Source organism: Balaenoptera acutorostrata, chromosome X (assembly GCF_949987535.1).
Source record: "Balaenoptera acutorostrata chromosome X, mBalAcu1.1, whole genome shotgun sequence".
Classification (NCBI taxonomy): Eukaryota; Metazoa; Chordata; class Mammalia; order Artiodactyla; family Balaenopteridae; genus Balaenoptera; species Balaenoptera acutorostrata.
This window is the reverse complement of record NC_080085.1, coordinates 32,135,177-32,161,733: the sequence shown is the minus strand read 5'-3', so window position 1 is coordinate 32,161,733 and position 26,557 is coordinate 32,135,177. Positions and strand designations below refer to the sequence as shown.

At 37.0% G+C, this 26,557-nt stretch overlaps 1 protein-coding gene across 1 annotated transcript in view; it reads right to left on the bottom strand.

Moving 5' to 3' along the window:
* The window catches only part of CFAP47 (cilia and flagella associated protein 47), a gene marked incomplete at its 5' end in the record, with an annotated part of 301,208 nt that overhangs the window by 183,597 nt on the left and 91,054 nt on the right, over positions 1-26,557 (bottom strand). Inside the window, 1 exon segment of the mRNA XM_057537629.1 lies at positions 25,351-25,525. Within this exon segment, the coding sequence (XP_057393612.1) occupies positions 25,351-25,525 (175 nt within the window).

The window sequence follows — 26,557 nt, the reverse complement described above, 5'->3', positions numbered from 1 at the left end:
CTCTCTATACAGAACATGCCCTTATATTTCATGATTTTTTCCTGAAGCATTGTGTTGACTTTGTCAGGATGCCCTAAATGTCCTATATTCAGTCTTTTCCAACAAATTGAAAAATTTTGCTGTTAAAAAAAATGTGCAATTTCAGATCCTAGAATAGGTCATGGTTGGGACAATAAATCAATACCGCTGTTTTGGTCAGCTAAAACAGCATAACAAACTCTCCAAAACTTAGTGGTTTTAAAAAAAAAACCCACCGTTTATTTGTTCATGATTCTGTGGCCTAACCTCATTTGGGAAAGTTTACCTGCTTCATGTGGTATTGGCTGGGCTCACTCATGCATTAGGACCTCAACTGGGAATTCTGTCCATGAGCTCTCTAATCTTCTATGAGATGAGCCCAATATTTTTCATACAGTACAGAAGAATTACCAGTAACAAAAGAATGAGAGCCCTGTGCACAAATGGTTATCATATATCTGCTTCTTTCGAATTCCTTAACAATCTATTGGCCAAAGCAAGTCACATGGCCAAGACCAGGGAGCTGAGACCACATATAACATGTGTACAGGCAGATAGGATCCACCTGGGCTTTTACCGAAACAATCTACCATGTCTTAACTCCAAAGCAAGATACATGCATTTAACTGGTGAGGTGAAAGATGCAATCAACTAACAGTTAAAAGTTCTGTTTTCTAGTTTTAGTTCCTCTTCTACATTGTGTGATCTTGGGCAAACAATTTAGAGGTCTTTTTCAGAATTCAAGTTCTTAATCTGTTTAAATTAAGGAGTGAGATTTGGTCAGTAGCTTTCAAACATTTTATTTTTTGGCTTGGTGGGGCAGGGCGGGGTGGGGAATGTATCCGAACAATACCTAAGACAGAATCTCAGTATATAAAACAAATTAACCTAGAGTCAATCTGGTTGAAGTAAGACACTAGAAGCTCCTATTCAGGTCCACAGCCTCCCTACAGACAAACCAAAGCACTTCAGAAGAATGTTACAGCTCTAAAGAATATAATGATTAACTGATCTCTTAGGTTTCCTTCTGCTTTAACATTCCATGATTATATGAAAGTACATCAGAAAAGTGGAAGAGACTAAGTAACACAGTAAATTGGTCATTATCTTCTATAGTTAATTATATAAGGATATTACTAGCAAACAATAGTCAGAAATCCTTAATTCAGAAAATGAGGTATTGAGAGAATGAATAAGTTTATGATATGAATTCATTTATAAAATGAACTTATAATAAACAGATATTTATTTGTTATAAATTAATGTATGAGTAATTATATTTTCAAATAATGTTTTGGCCTATTTGCTAATCCCACTTCCATCTACTACTGGAAAGATTTAGTCTAGATTTTTTTCCTATTACACAAGTAAAGGACCAAATCACTTGCTAGTTGGAATTTTACCCATTTTAGTTACTTTATTATGTTCTTTTCGGCACATGAGCATCTACCTCATGAATACTCTGGCAAAGTAAGTGATAGATTCATTGTGTGCTAACGATTTCTCATTATTGAGTTTACTCATTTAATATCAAAATCATGAAGTGTGCCAAAAGACTTCATATAAAAAAGAAAAAAGTTCAGCAATTGCAATTTAAGAGTGTGCTTGATTTATTTTCTAAAATGTTTTCATTAGCATCATCCACTCAGGTAAAACTATTTTCTGAAATGGTTCACTGCTTAAACTGTCAAATTTAGTATACTATTCAATAAAATAACAATAATTTAAAATGATAGAAACCCATACTAATTACTGACAAATTCAATTTTTGAAATATTGGTTAAAATGGGTCTTATCACTTCAAAAGAAGCTGGCTGAATTACTTTTGCTTTTCTATCACCAGGAAGATCTAAAATAATATTTAAGGGTGAAAGGAAAGAGAGAGATAGGAAGAGAGAGGGAAAGGGGAAAAGGAAAAAAAAGAAGAAAGGAAGATGGAAGGAGGACAAAAATAAAGGAGAAAGGGAAGTTGGAAATGAGGAAGGAAAAAGAATGTTTGGGGGATGCTAGGAGAATGGCATGTGACCTTTCCTAACCAACTCCAAATGGTTGAGAGCCTCAGACTTGTTGCCCCATGAAGTTTCTAAGTATCTGCAAGCAGAAAAGCCTGGTATGCAGCTCCCTGTCAGATTTTGCTGAAAGGCAATACCTATACATCCCCCCAGGTGCCCTAAAGCACAGGAAAAAGACCAGAGAGGGATATCAAAGTACTATAATAAGTAAATGGCAAGAACTGCCAATTATTTCCAGCACAGTCAAGCTAGGTTTAATAGGTACAGGAATACCTAATCTTATTAATTGCATTGGTCAAGACTAGTAGGGCCTTACTAATGTTCTGTTGGCTTGATGTATCAATTATTGAGAGATGTGTAATAAATCTCCCGCTCTGTGGATCTGTTCATTTTTCTTCCATATTTGCCAATTTTTGTTTTGTACATTTTGAGATTATGTGATTAGGTGGAAATAAGTTCAAAATTTCTCTCTACGTTGGAGTATTCCTTTTTAAATTAACACATTTATTTGCCTTAAAGTCTACTTATTCTTTTTTTTTGGCAGCACTGCACGGCTTGTGGGATCTTAGTTCCCTGACCAGGGATCGAACCCGGGCCTGGCAGTGAAAGTGCTGAGTCCTAACCACTGGACCACCAGGGGATTCCCTAAAGTCTACTTATTCTATATTTATGCCAGCTATTTTTTGATTAGCTAATACCTGGGATAAGTTTTAGGATATTTTACCAGGTAATTTTGTAAACAGCATAAAGCTGTATTTCACTTTCCATTGTGAAAATATCAACTTTTGTATTTATTGTGATTAATGATATGTTTAATATCTCATTTTGTGATTATTTTATTAATCACAGCTCTTTGATTCCAAGTTTTTCTTCTGAATTCAATTTCCTTCATCCATAAGTAGATCCTCCTTTGTTCTTTTAGCAACTATCTGTGAGTTTTAAATTGTCCCAATTTCACTGTTGAATTGAAAATAATTTTATTTCAATCTTACTCTTGAGTGATAGTTTACTGGCATTTAAAATTCTAGGCTGACAGTTAATTTGCTTCAGTACTACAATACCATTGTCTTCTGGCTTCTATTGTTCCTATTGGTAATTCTGCCTTCAGTATAATTTTTGTTCCTTTGAAACTAATATGTCTTTTTCTCTTGTTGCTTTTCAGAATTTCTCTTGTCCTTGCCATTCAACTGTTTCACGATAAACTATTTAAGTGTGAATTTAGGTGTCACTCTTTTAACTTCTAGCATTTAAAAAACCATTCTGTCTTTTCCTTTTTCATTTGCTTCTATAGATAGGAGAGGGTTATCTTTCCTAAATGGTCACTTGTACAGGGTCTCACTCGCCTTTCATTCTGCAGCGATCTCTTAGATCTAAATGTGGAGGTAGCTCAATGCATACCCCAGGTCAATTTCCTGTATCAAACAAGCATATGTCTATTAGATGTAGGGGGGATATTTTTTATATCCACTGGCAGGTTTCAAATCACCTAAGGGAAAATTTACATCTTAGAAAATTTCATGAACTTCCTGTTACTGGATAAACTCTAATCTCACCAACAACATGTACCAAAAATCACTTGGACTCTTCCAATCTCTGTCACCACCACCAGATCTACATGCTAGATTCTATACATCCCTATGATAGAATGATGTTCTTCCACATTTTCCTCTTACAGTTACAGTCATTTTAAGTTCAGGGGGTTTGTTTTCTTAAGAGAGGTGCAAACAAAGAAGTGTTAATAGAGGATCACCTTGGAGAGTATTTCACCTATATTCATTCATTAGAAAAATATTTTAAAACACCTACTATGTACCAGGAGGTATGCAATTAGGAGGCAGCTTCCTAGTTTTCTGGTATGTTGCAGAAAATAAATTTCTGAGGAAAAGGCAGATCATGGGACTAGACTGTTTTCTTTTTACACCTAAATTATGTTTTAATTGAGCATGAGCCTATGGAGGTTATTAAATGTGTTTTTCAGTCAGGTCACATCCTTTCAGTGACTACTGGGAATTCCTCATAGGATTTATGCAAATGAGTGGCTGTTATCTTTACTTTACATTGATATTGAATTTCTGAATTTCTGTATGTCTTCATGGATCATTTAATGGAAAATTAGGAGACAGCCTATCATGGAATTGTAGCTTGCTGGTATTTAAACTAGGAAGTTGTCTTTTTCATATAACTTTTCTCAGAAGACAAAATTTCCAAAAGAAAAGAACTAAAATAAGATTTCACTTTCTAATTAACCCCCCTCCATGGGGATGGAAGCAAGAGATTACAGACAGCAAATTAACTTTGTGTTTTGCATTTTTAATTCTGAATACCATAAACTTTCTCTAATTGTCTTGTATTAAATATAAAATGTTTTGAACAGAGTTGAGTTTTAAATTCTCATAGATTGATTTACTAAGTGTGTAAATTAGTCTGAATGAACTGTTAGGAAGCCAATAAAAAGCACATTCTCTAGGACTTAGACCAGGAGACAAGGTTATATAATTTTTGATTAAATGACTCCCTAAGCGTACTATTGCACAGCATATATTCACTATTGAACACCTAATAGGAAGAATAAGACACTGCTTAAAATTCACATTTTTTTACTTGCAGGCTTTATGTCCACAGCTATAAAACAATAAAAGGCAAAGTAAGACATTTATCAAACTGAAAATACCTTATATTAAAACTATAAGGATAAAGAATATACACAGTCATGGATATTACAATTATTTTGACTTGGTTATGCAAATTATTTGACTTAAAGTATATTTTCATTGATAACATAGGACACAACCACATCTCATTACTGCATGGTGCAGAGTAAAAAGAAAGAAGCTGGAGCTGGCAAAAACCCAAGCGTTAGGACAGGACACGTATAGGCAACTCAACAAGCTGTAAACTCTGACTATGGGAGGACAGGTATAGGAAGGTAGCCAGATAAGAAAGTCATTTTAGTCAAACAATGGTTATGACTTGGATTTTCAAAAGTAGGAAGTGAAATTATAATCACGTAAGTGGTCCAGAGAAAAGAGGAACTAGGTCAGGCTGATGTCAGAGGCCAGTCTGCAGTCAAGAAAGACCCAGGATCCCAAGTTCAGGGGCAAGATTCTTGTTTGAGGGGCTTTGGGCTGTCAGAACAAGCGTGGATGGCAGGAAAGGTGCACCAGTACCCAGGGAAGGAGTCTGGAAACAACACACCTGGATTTTAAGAAATAAAGTAGAAACCTATGCCTGGGTAATGGAACACACCAGAAAGAGGGAGATGCATCACAAGGATGACAGCATATGAATGAGGAGCCAGGGCTGCCAGATTTAATGTCAGAATGGAACCGAGAGGGACCCTATGGGGACTTCCCAGGACAGACACACTCCCCCCCAGCCATGTCCTCCACCTGCCTCTTATTTGTAGAAAAGCTTTAGTTTCCCAGGCCTGCCCTGAGTCTCAAAAGGCTGGCTCAAGAATTAATGACTGAAAGTATGTGAACATATAGTAACAACAAAAAAAAAACAGCAGTTAGGCCAGGAGAACTGGTAACAATTTAAATGATAAATCGGTCATATAATGGTCACAAAATCTTTAGTCCCTCCCTAAAGGACAAAGATAACAGTCTGATGCACATTCCTGAGTTGTTTTGCAGATACTAAAACCTCCACCAGATGGAAGAAGTTAACTGCATGATGACTATGAGCACATAGTCCCCAGACCAGCTGGAGCCTGAGGATTGATGATGTTAATCCCTGTGACACTGCCCTGTTACCTCACCATCAACCAATCAGAGAATTGTGCACAAGCTGATCATGCACCATGTGACTCTCTCTCTCACCTTGCCTTTAAGACCCCTTCCCTGAAACCCATCAGGGAGTTTGGGTCTTTTGAGCATGAGCTGCCTGGACTCCTTGCTTGGCACCTGCAATAAATGCTGCATTTCCTTCACCACAACCTGGTGTCTGTAAATTGGCTTTACTGTGCAGGCGAGTGGACTCAAGTTCAGCTCAGTAACAGGAATAGTACTCATGAGACAACATGGATGACACTGGAGACTGGGGTGGGGGTGAGGGGGTCAGCATAGATGGGCCCCTAGGTGCTGGGTCTGAGATGAGATTTGGCTCAGGGCCTGTGATTGAAGCACGTCAGCAGAGATGGTAGGGGAAAGGGAAGGAAATTGGACAGTGTCTTTCTTGAAAGCTGCAGACAGTTTATCTAGTAAAGTCTCTAAAATATTAACAGTAAGATAACATTGCTATAAGAGGTACATTTTATGTGCTTCCTGAGATTCCCTTGGTTCCACCACCTCCAGCAACTTGAACCACTTGCCCCACCTCCGTGTTCCTCTGCCTGAGGATGACCTGTAACTTCCTCTAGAACTAATGAAGTCAACCCCTTGGCTGCTGCTCTACACACAGGTAGATCAGTCCCAATCTCGGAATTTTGGGCTTCTCTTGCCATGATAGGGCATAGGACCTGGCATTCCATGGGGCCACGGAATGCCACCTTGAAGCCTAGGACCCTTAACACCCATGGAGTAAAATATGGCAATCAGGAGCAGGAGACAGGAGATATTCCTTTCCTTCCTCTCTCACACTGACTGCCCAGGGGCACTTTCTTTTCACATAGCTTTTCAAAAGTGACACCTGCTGAGTGACCTGTTGCTTCTCATCCTAGAGGTAAGTAGTGGACACTAAGGTATTAGCCCATGTGGCATTCATTGCTTTGCTTCCCATTCTTCCCTTCCTTGTTTCTCTTTTTTCTCACACTCACTACCCTGAGTCTGCACAGTAGGGGAGCAGAATTTTGCCACCTTAAAATATGTCTCTTTAGCATATTGATTGTTTTAAGTTGGCTATTTTCTGAGACACAGCAGACCTGCTAAGGGCTCTGAAAACCAAGTAGGAATTGCCCTTTTGTAAGAAACATTTACATTGTAAGGGAAATCTCCATTTGAAAGGGTGTCTCCCTCTCTGTACCTGGAAGAGGAGGATGACCACATCTCTAGAAACTCTTTTATCAATGGAAAAGGCAATGACTTAAGTCTGCATCACAATCACCCTTGTTTACTGTGTTTTTCCAGGTCACCTCACACAACTGACTCTCCCCACCCTCAACACCCTCTTTTGTCTTTAGCTGAGGATGGTATTTAAGGGGAGGGCTTCGACCATTTTGGTGGGTTACTCGGTTTTCCTGGGTTTCTCCCATGTCTACATGTTATCAAACTTTGATTTTCTCCTGTTAATCTGTCTCATGTTAATTTAATTCTTAGACCAGCCAGAAGAACCTAGAAGAGTAAAAGAAAATTTCTTCCTCCCAGACAGCACCATACAAGTAAAGCATCAGTATTTAATTCTTGCCTCAGACTTCATTTTCTAGGGGACTCAAACTAAGACAATTACTAACCTAAGAAGAAAGAGCAGTGTGACTATTTTATATAGCTTAGCACAATGGAAACAGCAACAGACAAAGACTTAGTAGACTTAAGTGCTTACTAAGGAGACCTGATGCGACCATCTTACATGGCCTCCTGAAGGGACTTAAACTTTTTGAGTCTGACTTTCTCCACTTGTAAAGTGGTAGCATTATGCTGTGGAGCAGTGGTTTCCCAATTCTAACATGCGGGTTAACAATGACAGTGATCTGGAGGGAAACTTTTAAAATACAAATTCCTATACCTTTTCCAACCTAGGAATGATTCAGTAGGTCTAGATTTGGGCCTGAAATCTGTATTTTTTAAAAGATACCCAGGAGCCACTGATGCACAACCAGGGCTGGCAACTACTGGCAATGTGGAAAGAGCACAGGCTTTGGATTCTGCATTTCTCAAATCACTTTCATTTATAAGCACCAGAAACTCATCCCAAACTAGCAGGAGCCACAGAGGTAATTTACTGACTCAGTAACTGGCATGTACAGACGGAATGGCCACTTTAACAATGAGAGCATCCAGGGACACACCTGAGATCATGAGATATCAACTTTCTCTCTCAGCCTTTTAACTTTGCTTTCCTCTGTGCTGACCTCATTCTTGTAGACTCTCCCAACTTATCCTACCAAAAACTGGCAAAAAAAAAAAGCCATCCCTTTCCCAAAATTCCAGCAAAAGTCCCAAGTTTGCCTCTCCCTGAATCAACTGTGGTCAACTCAAGCCCTGAAACCATTTCTGTAACCAGGTGAATAAACACTCCAGGGACCAGAAAGCTAAGAAGAGATGTAAGCAGATGAGGTAGAGGGTCTCCAGAGGAAAAGAAGCAGCATGGCTTTCTTGACATAAGAGAAGCCATTTTTGGCCTAAGCCATTTTGTGATGTAAGCCTGGCCACAATGCTTACCCTTGAACAGGTCTCCGTAATTAATTTTCTTAGGGAAGTGAGGGAATGCAGGAACAAAGGAAAAGCAGTCAAGAAACGATAGTTCAGTGATCAGAGTTCTAGTTCCTCCTCAAGGGATATACATAACAATATGATACATATCTTTGAGTTCCCAGGTAGAAGATGGAATGATGATGTTGACCTTTTTTTTTTTTTCCAAAACGATCACAACACTGTATTTGAAAGGAAAGAATCACAGATAAAAGCTTTGTGAAAATTAAAAACAAAACACACTGAAATCACCCTGGTTGTCTCCCCAAGGGAGGAAGCGGGGGTCCATGGACAACCAGCTTTACCTTTTCTGACGTGACCAGCTTTCACAGCAAGTGACCACACCACGTGGGAAGGAAGAGGACACTTCATTGGCAGAAGAGGGGTTTTTCAAGTCAGGAATAGCTTAATTGAATAAGAATAAAAACTGTTGAAAAGGCATTTCTCTTTGGTGTGGGTGGGCTGCCAAAGGAGTGTTTATTGCCAGCATCACTGAAGCCTGCCAGGTTGGTCCCCTCTATGGGTGCATGGAGATCACTGCAACAGCCCGGGAGTCCAGCTGGCCCCTCTGGCTGGCGAAGCGTGGACTAGTGTCCTTTAAGACAGATGTTAACCTTTTCTGACTTCAGTCAACTAAAGCTTGGACTTTGTCAACCTTTGCCCAGATTTTATGCTGAATTCTCCTCTGCTCAAGCCCCTTCATGAATATGCATACACCACCCAAGCCCCTTCATGAATATGCATGTACCCTTAGCTTAAAACTTCCCCAATTTTGATGTTCAGGGAGACACTTCTTTGGGAAAGATCCCTGGTGTTTTCCTTACTTGCTGCAAGTAATAAATCCTTCCTTCTCTGGATCTTTGGCTTGGCTGTGTCTTTTGACTCAACACCCACCAAGAGGTGAACCCAGTTTTTGGGTAACAGAGAAGCATTTATCAGTTTGAATTGTATATTATGGTTATTATGTGCCCACTGCTGTCACTTACACTAGTCTATAAGCTTCCTGAGGATAAGAACTTAGATTTCTTCATCATTTGAATCCCTTGAAAACAAATCCAAATGAATGAACGAAATCCTTTTTAATTTCAATAAAATATAATGAAATTTCTAACAAAAATAAGTTTTTTAAAGTAACGAAACGTATGAAGAATGGAAGAGGTACAAATACTACAATTAAATGATAAATTTTTAGGACAAATAATTAAGTGAAATGGAACACAGCTTAGATATGAATATAGGTATAGATTATTGATTAAATTATTTTTATAAGTAAGATAACATGTAGTATGCCAAGTCAATCCACGCTATCAAGCCTCCACAGAAATTCTTTCCTAACTTTTTCAGTAGGCATTTCCAGTTCTTTCTTTCCTATTATCTGAAGATTTGTTGGAATCGCATAATTACAGCTCACATATTTTGGTAAAGATTTATATATTATCATATAACATTCATCTCAAAAATCACAATATTAACTGAAAGTCTAAAATCATTTTTTCTGAGAAATGCCAAGGTTGATGGCTAGAAATAAAATGAAAAGAACAACATGATGTTTGTAAAAGGGAGTTCATACAGAAGGGAGAAACTCAGTGTCCTCACAGGTGAGGCAAAGAAATGAAATGGAAAAGAGTAAACCTGAAATGGAAAGAGATGGGAGTGATCATTCTCAGCAGCTCAATCATTTACCCACCATTGTGGCCAGATTACAAAAGCACATGACCAATTTTCTGACTCAGCCAAGGAATGGGTGAGCAGTGACATTAGACACCCTTGTGAATTGAGGACAATACTTTGATCAGTGGGACTGACCCCTGCACCCTGAAGTATGATTAGGGAATGGGAGCAGAGGATTGTCACTGCCCTTGAACATATTCTCCAAAGGTAATGCATGTCATTGACTCAGATTAGAATAAAAAGCATGATAGAAAGCAGAGTAATCACTAAAATATAAGTATCAATGGTCAGACTTTGAAATGTGTAGATAAGGTGCTCATGGTTTTACCTTTTAAGTAACTACTCACCTACCAACTGCTGAAACTAACATCATCCCCTCTTTCACTGCATCACCAGGTACCCCTTTTCCTAATGTTAGATCCAAATACGCTTCAACATGAAGTCTAATGGTTAGGTGCACCTGGGGAAGCCCTTCACATCCCAGAGGTGGTCAGGAGGCACCTCTCTGAGGAAAGACAGCATAATTATTTCCTTCCACAAGAACTATCATGACAGTATCTGTCATGATACTTATTAAAACACGAAAGACAAAGATCAAAATGTTTGAAGCATAAAAGACAAATAAAGAGTCTCTAAGATTCTAAGTTTAGTGGTAAAATCCAGAAACTTACTAAACATAGGAATGGTAAATAATCATAGACACAATGCTTAAAAGAATCTGACTTCATATAGCTTTTTTATGCTTTATGACACCCATGTGTATATTACAATGGAATGTGCCACTAGTTAGCATTCTGTGCATTCAAATGAGTATACAATCACCCACAAACTTAAAAACAAAATTCCGGTTCAGCCACTATTTTGCTACTGACTTTTATTTTTAAAAAATGAAAAAAAGTTTTATACTCTGTTCACCAAAAAATAAAATGACATAGCAGTGACAAGCAAAATGAGAAGATTTTCCAAACTATGTTAATGCGGTTAACTTACCTAACTACTTTCCTGATTGCTAAATGTCACTATACTAAAGTCTTATGCATGAAATTTAATACACCTTAATTAAAATCCCTTTTGAATCACCATGCATGAAAATATAAAATGGACTTCATAAAATATTGCACCTTCATTTTGTTTTTCTGAAAAATAAAGAGTGACTATTGCACCAGAACCTTCAAGCATTACATGAAAAGTTGATCAAATAGGGGAAGAAGACCATGCAGTTATTTTCAATCAGATATTATGTGGTAAAAACAATTGATTTAAAATATAAATGGCTGCGAGTTATGAACAGAGCTGACAATTATACACATATAATAGGTCAACCTAGCCACTAATAATTGGTAGACCATTTAAAATTGAAAACCAGAGGCAATACCCTTTTTATTAAAACAATATTACTACCATTGTAAAGCAATTATACTCCAATAAAGATGTTAAAAAAAAAACCAATATTACTGAAGTAAAAATTTGGGTTAAGTTCTCACATGGCTTGTCATATTTCTCTATGCTACAACCACTTTCAGTATGTCTAACCAGCTAATTATCCAAAAATGTAATACCCTCAGTCAAAAAGATGGAATGAAAGAATGAGTCACAGAAGAGCAGGAACCAGTACTGAAAATGCCATTGAAAACATATGTCCCAAGGATGGCAAACACTAGGGACAACTTTTCGTATCAAATTTCTAAAAGACAGGGACCCTCTCTATTGTGTTCACTGCTATATCTCTGGTGCCTGAACACTGCTTACACACAGCAGGTTCTCAATAAATATTTGTTGAATAAAGTATCGCATCATTTAGCATCTTTGTTCAAAGAAGGTGAAGATTTATGTTCAAGAGTGAATTTGTAATAGGGAAGAAACTTGGTATTCTATTACAAGTTAATCACTAAAGGGATTTTACCTATAAGCTTAAATTACACATAATGGCCCATCTCTGGGAACCCTGCATCCCACGTAATGAGTGTTAAGTTAAAATACCTTTGTTTGGCTCACAGGAAACATCCTGACCAGGCCCACCTGTGAATAACTGCAGGAAGGAAGAAATTAACGCATCCCCTCCTTAGGCTGACCAGAACCAGGAAATGTTTGACGTTACTCCCTCCTCTTTCAGTATAAAAGAAGCCTGAATTCTAACTCAGGCAAGATGGTTCTTTGGGACACTAGTCCACCATCTTCTCAGTGTGCTGGCTTTCTGAATAAAGTTGCTATTCCTTTCCCCAACAACTTGTCTCTTGATTTATTGGCCTGTTGAGGGGAGAGCAGCATGAGCTTGGACTTGGTAACAAATTCTGTCACTAACTACTTGATTCTAGTTAAACTGTTGAACCTCTCTGTGTTTTAATTTCCTCATCTATAAATGTGGAGGATGGAGCAAATCAGTGGCTTAAAACCTGTATTCACCAGAACCCCAGCCTTATGAGAATCTGCTTCATGAACCACTACTGGGGATACAATAGGAGGCAGGGAAGGACAAGCAAACAGAGCTGTGGAGCATCTTCTCTAGTTCTGAACAGAGAAGCTTTACATTTATCTAACTTATATATTGCATGGCTCATAATATTTCAACCTGCCTTTCAAAATATCTATTATTATTCTTTTTCTTTTTTAATAAATTTATTTATTTATTTATTTATGGCTGAGTTGGGTCTTCGTTGCTGCGCACGGGCTTTCTCTACCTGCAGCAAGTGGGGGCTACTCTTTGTTGCGGTGCACGGGCTTCTCATTGCAGTGGCTTCTCTTGTTGCGGAGCATGGGCTCTAGGCACACAGGCTTCAGTAGTTGTGGCTCGTGGGCTCTACAGCGCAGGCTCAGTAGTTGTGGCACACGGGCTTAGTTGCTCCGCGGCATGTGGGATCTTCCTGGACCAGGGCTTGAAGCCGTGCCCCCTGTATTGGCAGGCAGATTTTTAACCACAGCGCCACCAGGGAAGTCCCTCTATTATTATTCTTAATACACTCTTAATCAATGGGTCAAGAAGAAACCAGGGAAATTAGAAAATATTTTTAAATTAATGAAAATGGAGATAGAACATACAAAAACTTATGGGATTCAGCTAAAGCAGTGCTTCAGGGAAATTTACAGCTGTAAATGACTATTACAAAAAGAAGAAAGATCTAAAATCTAAGCCTAACCCTCCACCTTAAGATACTGGAAAAGGAAGAACAACCTAAGCTTTAAAGAAGTAGAATGAAAAAAATAATAAAGATTAAAGGAGAAATTAATGAAATAGAGAAGATAAAACAATAGAGAAAAATCACTGAAACTATAAGCTAGTTCTTTGAAAAGATAAACAAAATTGACAAACCTTTAGCTAAATGGACCAAGGAAAAAAGAGAAAATATTCAAATTATTAGAATCAGAAATGAAAGTGGGGGCACTACTTCTGTTTTACAGAAAAAAAATGGAATGTAAGAGAATGCTATAAACAATTGTATGCCAAAAATTAGATAACTTAAATGACACAAACTAGGAATAGATGGAAACTTCCTCTGTCTCATAAAGGGCCTCTATGAAAAACCTACAGCTATCATGAGAATTTAAAGACTGGACTCTTTCTTCCTAAGCTCAGAAAGAAGACAAGGAGGTCCCCTCTTATCACTTACATTTAACATACTGGACATATTAACCAGATCAATTAGGCAAGGAAATTAAAAGAATTCATTTTAGAAGGGGAGATGTAAGACTATCTCTATATGCATATGACATTATCTTGTATATAGAAAATCCTCAGGAATCCAGTAAAATATATTAGAATCAAAAATCAGATAAACAAGGTCACATGATATAATTTCAATATATAAAAATCAACTGTATTTCTATATATTTGCAATGAATAATCCAAAAATGAAATTAAGAAAACAATTCTATTTACAATGTTATCAAAAGGAATTAAATACTTAGGAAGATATTTAACAAAAGAAATACAAAATTTCCACTCTTAAAACTACAAAAAAACTAAGGAGTACCTAAAGAAATGGAAAGATATTGCATGGTCATGCATCAGAAGACAATATTAAGATGACACTCCTTCCAAAATTGATCTACAAATTCAATGCAATACCTATCAGAATGCCAGCAGCTCGTTTGTAGAAACTGACAAACTGATTCTAAAATCCATATGGAAATGTGAGGATCCCAGAACAGCCAAAACAATATGGTTCAAAAAGAACAATGCAGCAGGACTCACAGTTTCTGATTTCAAAATTTACTACAAAGCAATAGTATTAAGAAAAGTGTGGTACTGGCATAAAGATAGACCTACAGATCTATGGGATAAAACAGAATTCAGGAATAAACGGTTGATTTTCAACAAGGGTGCCAAGATCATTTAATGCCAAAAGAACAGTGTTTTCAACAAATGGTGACAAGCCCACTGGATTGCCACATGCAAAAGAATGAAGTTAGACATTACCTCAAACAAGATACAAATATTAACGAAAGTGGATCAAAGAACTAAATCAAGAACTAAAGCTGTAAAATTCTTAGAAGCAACAGAGGACTAAATCTTCATGAACTCGAATTTGGCAGTGGATTCTTAGATATGACGTCAAAAGCAAGAACAATAGGAACAACTAAACAAGATAAACTGGACTTCATCAAAATTAAAAACTTTTTGCTTCAGAGAATACTATCAAGAGAATGAAAAGACAACCAATAGAATGGGATAAAATATTTGAAAATCATATGTCTGATAAGGTATTGTATTTAGAATACATGGAACATTTGCAACTCAATAATAAAACGGCAACTCAACTTAAAAGATAGGCAAAGGATCTGACTAGACATTTGTACAAATAAAATATATAAGTGGCTAATTAGCACATGGAAAGATGGTCAACATCATTAGACACCAAGGAAATGCAAATCAAAATCACATGAGATATCATTTCCATCCACAAGGATTGCAACAATAAAAAAGTCAGACGATAGTTAAGTGTTACTGTTGATGTGGAGATATTTGAACCCTCATACACTGCTGGTGTAACGTAAAATGGAACTGCCACTTTGGAAAACAGTCTGGCAGTTCCTCAGATGTTTAAACACAGAGTTACCATATGATTCAACAACTCTACTCCCAGCTATGGATGTGTGCATGTGTGTGTGTGTATGTGTGTGTGTGTGTGTGTGTGTATATGTATTACACCCAAGAGAAATGAAAACATTTGCACACAAAAACGTGTACACTAATGTTTATGGCAACATTATTCATGGTAACTAAAAGGTAGAAACAACCCAAATGTCCGTCAAATGACGAATGGATAAACAAAATATGGTATAGTCATACAATGAAATATTGTTTGGCCATTAAAAGGAATGAAGTTCTGATACATGATAAAACATGGATGAACTATAGAAACATTATGCTAAGTGAAAGAAGCCAGTCACAAAAATACCTCATATTATATGATGCCGTTTATATGAAATCTCCAGAATACCAAATCTATATATAGATAAAGTAAATTAACGATTGCTTAGGGCTAGAGGGAGGGATGAATGATAAGAGGTTGATAGCTAAAGGTTACTGTGTTTCTTTTTGAGGTCATATAAATGTTCTAAAATTGAATGTGGTAATGGTAACATGTATCTATGAATATACTAAAAACCACTGAATTATATACTTTAAGTTGGTAAATTGCACGGTATGTGAATAGTATCTCAATAAAGCTGTTAGAAATGGAATACCTAAATAAATAGGAGAATAAAGTTTTGAGAATTAATATAGGTGAATATCTTTTTAGTTTTCACTTGACGTAAATTCAAGTGACAGGTATTAACTTATATGACTATACTTGCAAGTATTCTCAGAAGCTAGACTATAACAGAACCTATTATATTCGTAATGAAATATACAGTTAAAGACTAATAACAGAGCTGTGTGTCCTTTGCCTTTCTTGAGAGATTTCGATGTAGTATATGGATTACAAATTTCCTTCCAAAATCTATTCCCATTCTTTTATACACTGTAATCGAACTTGATGGCTTACAATTGTGATCCTATGTGGAAAATGCAGAGGATTTGAATTATATTTCTAAGTGAATTAAAGTAATTTTATTTCAAAAAGCCTTTGCAAATTTGAAAACAGCTTTTGCCAAAACCAAATGTAATATAATAATAATACAAGTTTAACTCAAGATATGTTGATGAAAATTAATTAAAGCACACTTTTGAAATTAGGTGACCACTGGCAATGCTGAAAATATAGTAGATTGTTTCAATTAAGTTTAATCACTAAAACTAACATTTTAAATGATACTGTTAAATTTATTTTTTATTCTATTTGAAATACATTTGCGGTTATTTGATATAATGCAGATGTAGGGTTTATTTTTCAAAGAATATTTAATAAATTTTAAGCAGGAATTTAGGTTCATTTTATTGCAACAATTTTACAGTCTTTTTCATACTGAAGGATAATTTAGGCATTACAATAATGCATTTAATCTTTGTAAAATGGGTAGAACTACCTACAGTGTTAGTTATTACTAGCAAATATTTACTACATGTTTATGATCACTTTACATGATCATTGTCATGGAAGGATTTAGTGGATATTTGTCACCTATTTGACTGCTAATTATTAGTAAATATTAGAAAATTAGGAAAACTGGAATTAGATGGGGGAAGGAAAGAAGGAAAACACTGTTCCTACAATATGCATTTCCAATATGTCTGCCATGTATCCCTTGGGAGAGAAGAAGAAACTGGGTCAACAGCACAAAGTGCTAGAAACTGAAGTGATAATCTTTAGGAATGAGGGTCTGAGCTCTGTTTAAGTTGATCAGCAAAATCAGCCCAGAGCATTTTGTTTGAGTGCCCTTGAACAGAGTTTTCATGGGTGGCACAGAACACATAAGACCTTTGATATTGGGGAGGTGACTTAGATAAGTGCTCCTGGATCCACTGGAGTTTTCTTGCTTACCTATACCTATTTAAGGTCCATAGAACTCATCCTGTTCATAAATTTCAACATCCCCAGAACCACAAGTAGATGATATTTTAAGTCAATATCTACAACCAGGGAAAAGTCCAAATTTTCTGCAGCCTGAGGCTTTCACAATTTAGGGGGCCTTCTTCAAGAGAAAGAATGTAAAATTACAAATATAAAAGTAGGTATAGGGTCTAGAAAGGGGGGTTGAAAAAGTGAAGACTCATAAAGTTTATGCTCCTTTAGAATCAGAGTAAGTCTGTACCTAAAATCACTAAATGTTTCAGTAATATTTCACAGTCAGAGTTAATAATTCTTGTGCCTAAAGGTGAAGTGTAAAAAGGGTGATGGGATTAGAATATTATTAATAGCCAACATTTATTAGGTATACCATAAGGCATTTAATTCTTGACATAATGTTATCTCCTTAAATTTGCACCAAAGAGAGAAGAGAGAGATGTGATTATTTTCTCATTTTGTGAAGTGATGATGAACACCTGAATCATAACAGTGGGAGTAGAGAAAAAGAAAAGGAAATAAACTACAGAAAATTTAGGACTACAAGATGAATTTCAGGTATGGGCTCAGAAGAAAAAAGCTTCAAGTAGCGTGCCCAGATTTCTAATGTAAGAGACAGGCCAAGTCCCACCATCTGAAAGTATAAAGATTATGTAGTGAGGAACAAATAAATGGAGAATAATAATGCATTCATTTTGAGTTAGAGGGATATATCTCTATATCTTTCTATCTGTCTGTCTATCTATCTATCTATCTACTTGTATATCTATTTGCATATATATCTAGGTAGGCATGACTAGTCTGCCTCTGAATATGTAAGTTGGAAACAGAAGGAAAGGGTTAGGAATAGAGATAAATATTGGTGATGTAAATGGTAGTTGTAACTATGGGAGTGTACAAAATCCCCTAGGGGATGGGTAAAAAGTAATAATAGCCCCTTTAGGGCAAGAAGAACCTTGAAGATTCCCATATTGATGGGGTAAATGGAAGAACTCACAAAGAGACTAAGAAGAAATCTTGTCAAGGGGATGGAGAAGAAATGCAGGAAACAAGGATAAAGCCTTGATCTCAAATGCCTAGAATTCTAAGAGTAGATGCTTAATCATCCAGGTTAAATGCTATAGAGATTCAGTAAGATGTAGACTGAGAATGGTCCACTGAAAGCAACTAGCTGTTTTGCTACAGCGGTAGCACAAGCCAGATTTGAGAAGTTGAGAACATCATGCATGAATAGAAAATGCAAATGCAGATCCCTCTACTGAGAAATATGTTTGCCAAGGGAAAGGTAGGAGTTTCTTTAGTTTTTGAAGTTTGACAACACTTGGGAGCCAAAAGTGAAGGAACTGTTCTCAGAGAAGACAAAGCTGTGATAAATGATGGAGAAGAGCCCAAGAATAGGTTCTGAGATAAGATAAAAGATACACATTGGAAGGTTGATAGAGTAGATTCCTACTATTCAGAGACTGGGGTGAAAGCAATAAGGGGGTTAAGGAAGAGTATATGTTCATGAAGCCCCTATTCCTCCATGAGAGAGTAGATGCAGTCACTGTCCAGTGGAGGTTGGAGATGGGGAAAAGACTGGAGTGAAGAGGATGTTTGAAAAGACTAATAACACTTTGGAAAGATTGCTGTGAGAAATGCAAGAGTACACAGATTAGCAAATAGAAGTTAATGCCTAAATAGGGTCTGAGACAGAAATATCTATCAGGAGAATTAAATGAATAAATGTACACAGGACTTCCCTGGTGGCACAGTGGTTAGGAAACTGCCTGCCACTGCAGGGGACATGGGTTCGAGCCCTGGTCCAGGAAGATCCCATGTGCTTCGGAGCAACTAAGCCCGTGCGCCACAACTACTGAGCCTACGCTCTTGAGCCTGCGAGCCACAAGTACTGAGCCCGTGTGCCACAACTACTGAAGCCCACACACCCAGAATCCATGCTCCGCAACAAGAGAAGCCACTGCAGTGAGAAGCCCACACACCGCAAACAAAGAGTAGCCCCCCCTGCTCGCCACAACTAGAGAAAGCCCGTGCACAGCAACGAAGACCCAATGCAGCCAAAAATAAATAAATAAATAAATTTATTTTAAACAATAAATAAATTGGAGGAAAAAAAAGAAAGAAAATGTACACAAACCAACCCTTGCAGTGCTTTGCGTATTGTCGGTGCTCAACAAACGTTAGACCTACCACAGTCCACTATCATAAAGGAGTCACAGGATCTCTGAGATCTGTGAAGTCGGACAAGTAATGTATCCTTTCTATGGGAAACTGTTGTCATACATGTATATCTGTCACATCTACAGAGATTGGTGCACCTACTATGTGCACATGCACTTTCTTTACAGCTTCATTTCCTTCTGATGAAAGCATTATAATGTTAAATGGTAGAGTGGAAAAAATAATATTTTTCTAAATGATGGGGCTGAAATAAATACAGATTTAAGTAGATTATTTTTAACAATTTTGGTAACAGCTATGTAATCAGAAATGTGGAATTTTATTTACGAATTTCAAAAAAGTAAAGACTGATAGGCAACATTAATATGACAGGGCCGAAGTCAGCCATTTTTTAATACATCAAAACTAGTTCTTTTTAATGAGTTTAGAACTTCAAGAGATTATATGACTCTACTTCCACCCCTTTCCTGAAATTAGCAGGAAGACTGGGTTACCTCCACTTCTCCACATAAACACTTGTTATTTCTTTCTTTCTCTAAGCCACCCATAAAAAAAAATTTGCTTTTACATTACTATATTTATTGCTAGGAATTTGCTGGTTTGTTCTCTTCAAATTAGTTTATACCATAAAAATAAGTTTTTTAAACCCTTAAATCTAATATTCTTTGCTTCAAATTCTAATAGAAGGTTATTTATTAAAGTAAAAATGTTTACATTCTTTTCCTTTTCATTAATCAAGTCCACTGCTTAACAATAGAATGTACATTGCTAAGGGTATGTATTTTATTTGACCTGCTACTATCCTGAGTTAGAATATTCTGTTTATGTAAACTTACTTTATTTAAATGTATGCTGAAGGAAATGAAAACAGAAACTTGGGCTTAAAGCTTCCTCTATAAACTCAACTGCATAGACAATTAAGTTAGACATGAACCATGATTGGCTAATTACATTGTAAAAGTTTTATGATAATCCTTTAAAATTGTTTGCAGTTCTATTTTTTCTTAATTTTCACAATAATTTTCTTACTAAAATGATAGTTAACAGTTGATATGAAAGACACATATTACTCTTAGAAAAATATCTGAGTGAAAGACTTTCAAATATAAATCACTTCATACTTATTTATAATTAAACAGCATCTTAATATGCCACAGTCTTCATTTGTAAGACTATACTGTGAGTTTCATGGCAAGCCTATGCTATGTATCCTTAGTTATTTGTTCTCTCAAAATGAAAATTCTTTTAAATTTGAATTACCCTCTATAATCAACTGTATTAATGTTAGCTTTATTTGTAAACATACTCTGTATAAGTGCCTCTCTATCAATACTTATCCCTTTGTATTACAAGAGCTACTTATCTATTAGTGCTTCAAAGGGATGAATATGGCAATTTTCATCATTTTGCCCAAAGGAATTAATGCACAACAGTGTTGCTGAATGAACAGCTGAATAAATGAATGGCCTGAATGGACAATCCTAGCCAGGTTTATAATGCACACAGCTTTATCCAGTTATCTCAAAAGGGATTAAAATGTTATGAAAATAAATTCTTCATTTAAAAATTTAATAGCACATAGAAAAGCTGGAGGTAATAAAGATTAAAAAAACAGACAACAACTTAACCTGAAAGGTCTCAAACTGACAGTTGGTCAGTCAAACATGACCTCACACTTGTTTGTCTAGCTCAGGATTTTATTTTTATTTTTATTTTTATTTTTGGAATTTGAATGTGTAGACAGGGCATCTACTCTTCAGTTTGTCATAGGCCCCATAATCCCTATTGTCGTAGACCAGACCCAATTCATAAATCCTTGTTACCTGCTTGGCCACTTGGCATTTGAATCTGGGTTCTCAGATCTCCTAGGAAGGCAAAGTGAACAGATTACCCTGTACCTTATTATTTGCAATCACCTTTTCAGATTTAGAAAAATTGTATAGTTAACACAAAGCCATAGGAAGATAACAAATAAAAAGCCCTAATAAAGAAATTATATTCCTACTATTATCCACCAACTAGGAAAAAAGTGAAAGAAAAATGTAAATTACTTTTGAATACTTTAGCCTACCAAAGTTGAATCAAGAAGAAATAGATCATTTGAACAGACTGGTCACTAAAAGTGAAATAGAATCTATAATTTAAAAACTCACTGGGCTTCCCTGGTGGCACAGTGGCTGAGAGTCTGCCTGCCAATGCAGGGGACACGGGTTCGAGCCCTGGTCTGGGAAGATCCCACATGCCGCGGAGCAACTAGGCCCGTGAGCCACAACTGCTGAGCCTGTGCATCTGGAGCCTGTGCTCCGCAACAAGAGAGGCCACGACAGTGAGAGGCCCGCGCACCCCGATGAAGAGTGGCCCCCGCTTGCCACAACTAGAGAAAGCCCTCGCACAGAAACAAAGACCCAACACAGCCAAAAAATAAATAAATAAATTAATTAATTAAAAAAAAAAAAAAACTCCCTACAAACAAAAGTCTAGGACCAGATGGCTTCACAGGCAAATTATATCAAACAACAAAGAACTTATACCAATCCTTCTCAAACTCTTCCAAAAAACTGAAGAGGAGGAAATACTCCCAAAGACATTCTATGAAACCACCATCACCCTGATACCAAAACCAGTCAAAGACACCACCAAAGAAGAAAATTACAGGCCAATACCTTTGATGAATATAGATGTGAAAATTCTCAACAAAATATTAGCAAACCAAATCCAACAAGACATAAAAAAGATCATACACCATGACTAAATGGGATTCATCCCAAGTTCACAAGGATGGTTCAACATTATGCAAATCAATCAATGTAATACATCACATTAACAAAAGAAAAAGACAAAAACCGCATGATCCTCTCAATAGGTACGGAAAAAGCATTTGACAAAATTCAACATCCATTCATGATAAAAACTCTTACCAAAGTAGGTATAGAGGGAACATGTCTCAATATAATAAAAGCTATTTATGACAAACCCACAGCCAATATAATACACAATGGTGAAAAGCTGAAAGCCTTCTTGCTAAAATCTGGAACAAGAAAGGATGCCCACTCTTACGTCTTCTATTCATATAGTATCAGAAGTCCTAGCCACAGCAATCAGAAAAGAAAAAAAAAAGAAAGGTATCCAAAATGGAAGGGAAAAGGTAAAACTGTCATTATATACAGATGATATGATACTATATATAGAAAACCCTGAAGATCCCACACAAAAAAACTACTAGAACTGATAAACAAATTCAGCAAGGCAGCAGGATACAACATTAACATACAGAAATTGGTTGCATTGTTGGTGTAAACCAACAATGAAATATCAGAGAGGGAATGTAAAAAAAACAATACCTTTTAAAATTGCATCCCCCAAAATAAAATACTTAGGAATAAACCTGACCAAGGAGGTGAAAGACTTATATGCTGAGAACTGTAAAACATCAATAAAGGAAATTGAAGACGACTCAAAAAAATGGAAAGGTATCCCATGCTCTTGGATTGGAAGAATTAATATTGTAAAAATGGCCATACTGCCCAAAGCAATCTACAGATTTAATGTGATCCCTATCAAATTACCCATGGCATTTTTCCCAGAACTAGAACAAATAATCCTAAAATTCATATGGAACCATAAATGACCCAGAATAACCAAAGCAATCCTGAAGAAAAAGAACAAAGCAGGAGGCATAACCCTCCCAGACTTCAGACAATACTACAAAGCTACAGTAATCAAAACAGCATGGTATTGGCACAAAAACAGACATACAGACCAATGGAACAGAATAGAGAACCCAGAAATAAACCCACACACCTACAGTCAATTAATCTTCGACAAAGGAGGCAAGAATATACAATGGGGAAAAGACAGTCTTTCCAGCAAGTGCTGTTGGGAAAGTTGAACAGCCACATGTAAATCAATGAAGTTAGAACATACCTTCTCACCATACATGAAAATACTCAAAATGGTTTAAAGACTTAAATATAAGACATGACACCATAAAACTCCTAGAAGAGAACATAGGCAAGACATTCTCTGACATAAATCATACCAATGTTTTCTTAGGTCAGTCTCCCAAGGCAATAGAAATAAAAACAAAAATAAACAAATGAGACCTAATCAAACTTACAAGCTTTTTCACATCAAAGGAAACCATACACAAAATGAAAAGACAACCTACAGAATGGGAGAAAATATCTGCAAATGATGTGACAGACAAGGGCTTAATTTCCAAAATATACAAATAGCACACACAACTCAACAACAAAAAAACAAACAACCCTATCCAAAAATGGGAAGAAGACCTAAATAGACATTTCTCCAAAGAAGACATACAGATGGCCAACAGGCACATGAAAAGATGCTCAACATCGCTAATTATTAGAGAAATGCAAAACAAAACTACAATGAGGTACCACCTCATACCAGTCAGAATGGTCATCATTAAAAAGTCTACAAATAACAAATGCTGGAGAGGATGTGGACCAAAGGGAACCCTCTACACTGTTGGTGGGAATGTAAGTTGGTGCAGCCACTGTGGAAAACATTATGGAGGTTCCTCAGAAAACTAAAAATAGAATTACCATATGATCCAGTGATCCCACTCCTGGGCATATATCCAGACAAAAGTATAATTCAAAAAGATACATGGGGCTTCCCTGGTGGCGCAGTGGTTGGGAATCTGCCTGCTAGTGCAGGGGACACGGGTTCGAGCCCTGGTCTGGGAAGATCCCACATGCCACGGAGCAGCTGGGCCCGTAAGCCACAATTGCTGAGCCTGCGCGTCTGGAGCCTGTGCCCCGCGACGGGAGGGGCCGCGATAGAGAAAGGCCCGCGCACCGCGATGAAGAGTGGCCCCCGCTTGCCGCAACTGGAGAGGGCCCTCGCACGAACCGAAGACCCAACACAGCCAAAAATAAATAAATAAATAAATAAATAAATAAAAAGATACATGCACCCAGTGTTCATAGCAGCATTATTCACAATAGCCAAGACATGGAAACAACCTAAATGTCCATTGACAGATGAATGGATAAAGATGTGCAACATATATACAATGGAATACTGCTCAGCCATAAGAAAGAATGAAATAATGCCATTTGCAGCAACATGGATGCAACTAGAGATTATCATACTAAGTGAAGTAAGTCAGAAAGAGAAAGACAAATACCATACGATATCACTTATTTGTGGCATCTAAAATATGACACACATGAACCTATCTATGAAACAGAAACAGAATCACAGACATAGAGAACAGACTGGTGGTTACCAACAGGGAGGGGGATGGGGGAGGAATGGAATGGGAGGTTGGGGTTAGCAGATGTAAGCTTTTATATATAGAATGGGTAAAGAACATGGTCCTACTGTATAGCACAGGGAACTATATTCAATATCCTATGAAAAACCATAATGGAAAAGAATATAAAAGAATATTAAAAAAATAAGAATGTGTATATATATGTGTGTATGTATATATATATATACACACACACACACAATCACTTTGCTGTATAGCAGTAACACAGCATTGTAAATCAACTATACTCCAATTAAAAAAGAAAAAGAAAAAAATTTTTGAATACTTTTTTGTCACAGTTTTTACATCTTATCACTGTATTTAATAATATAAATGTTAGTATTCTGTTAAATGACTTAGTCTTGCCTGATTACAAATACACAGAATAAAGGAGACCAAAAGTAGGTACTCAACTAAAACAGACCCTTGTCCAGATGAAAGATAAATTACTCATAAATGGCATTTTTCTCCTCTGATATGTTCTTGCCATCAATATCCCTCCTATCCTTTAGAGCCAGCTTAAGCCTCAACTCCAGCGCAACTTCTGTAACCAAGTTCACTGTGAAAACAAGAGCTCACCTTCTTCAAAGAGCACTTATTGTTTTAATCAGATAACCACTCTTTAACAAAGACAGGTTGGCAAATTTCAGTAAATTTCAGTACCAGTATTTGGCACCCAAATTCAGTACATAATTTAAATTACTATGATGTAGTATATTGGTTATTTATAACGTAAAGTATCATTCAACAATTGGTATTTATGTAGCTGGACTATCTCTTCAATTATATTACGAACATCCTATTAGTTAACAATCTCTTCTTTGTATTTTAGTATTGCAGGTACCTGAGACAGTGCTAGATACTGCAGTCTACACGTTATTGGTTACCTGTTTTTTCTGCAGATTTAGTTCCTTGATATTGAGTCAATTTAGCTTGAGTTTCCGGAATCCGAGGAATGCAGATTGTCTTGGGGATATCAAAATGTTCTGGAAGGCTCAGCTCTGTTTTGTATAAAATGGACTTTGGCTTCTTCAACTTTGAGATATTAAAGAGCATACAAATCTGCAAATAAATAGAAACTAAAGGGCTTCCCTGGTGGCGCAGTGGTTGAGAGTCTGCCTGCCAATGCAGGGGACGCGGGTTCGAGCCCTGGTCTGGGAGGATCCCACGTGCCGCGGAGCGACTGGGCCCGTGAGCCACAACTACTGAGCCTGCGCGTCTGGAGCCTGTGCTCCGCAACAAGAGAGGCCGCGATAGTGAGAGGCCCACGCACCGCGATGAAGAGTGGCCCCCGCTTGCCACAACTAGAGAAAGCCCTCGCACAGAAACGAAGACCCAACACAGCCAAAAATAAATAAATAAATTTAAAAAAATAAATAAATAAATAAATAGAAACTAAAATTGGACTGTAATCCTCTTACCCGTTGCCTCCAAAACAAACAAACAAAAAAGAGAGCATTATGAATTTAGACTCCATATTTGGGGGAAAAAAATCCCTCAAGGGATTGAATTTGTTCATTTCTTTAGACATACTATTGTTTAATTGGTAGAAGACAACATTAACATGTTTCATAGACTCAAAAGAGTCATCCTTTATTGAGAGATGCTCAATGTCACCTGCTCTAATCCTTTCAGTGTTGAGGAATTCATCGTCTCAGGAAGTCATTCCACTAGTGAACAGCACTGAGAAAGCACTTCCCTCCGTGAGTCGAACCTGATGTTCCTTAACATCTTCCCATCAGCTCTAGTTCTTATCAGCAGTACAGTCAGTCCCCTCTCTTTTCCTAATGACAATTTTGGGGAAAAAAATATGTATCTATAAAACTAGGTCCTACCCCTCCACAAACCTCCAAACACCCCTTTCAAATAGGTGTGATATTTTTAGTCCATTCAACGTTTACTTATTTACAACTTACCCCCATGCATATGCTTCTCTAGACACAATCTAGTTCAATACTGTCATTCCTAAGATAAACCCAGCTCCCTAAGTATGAACCAAGCAATGCAGAGCACAGAAGTAGGCAATTGTTTAGTTTTATCTGGACCTTCTACTGCTAAACACGTAGTAGAGCCTAAGGGTTAGACCAAGTCTTC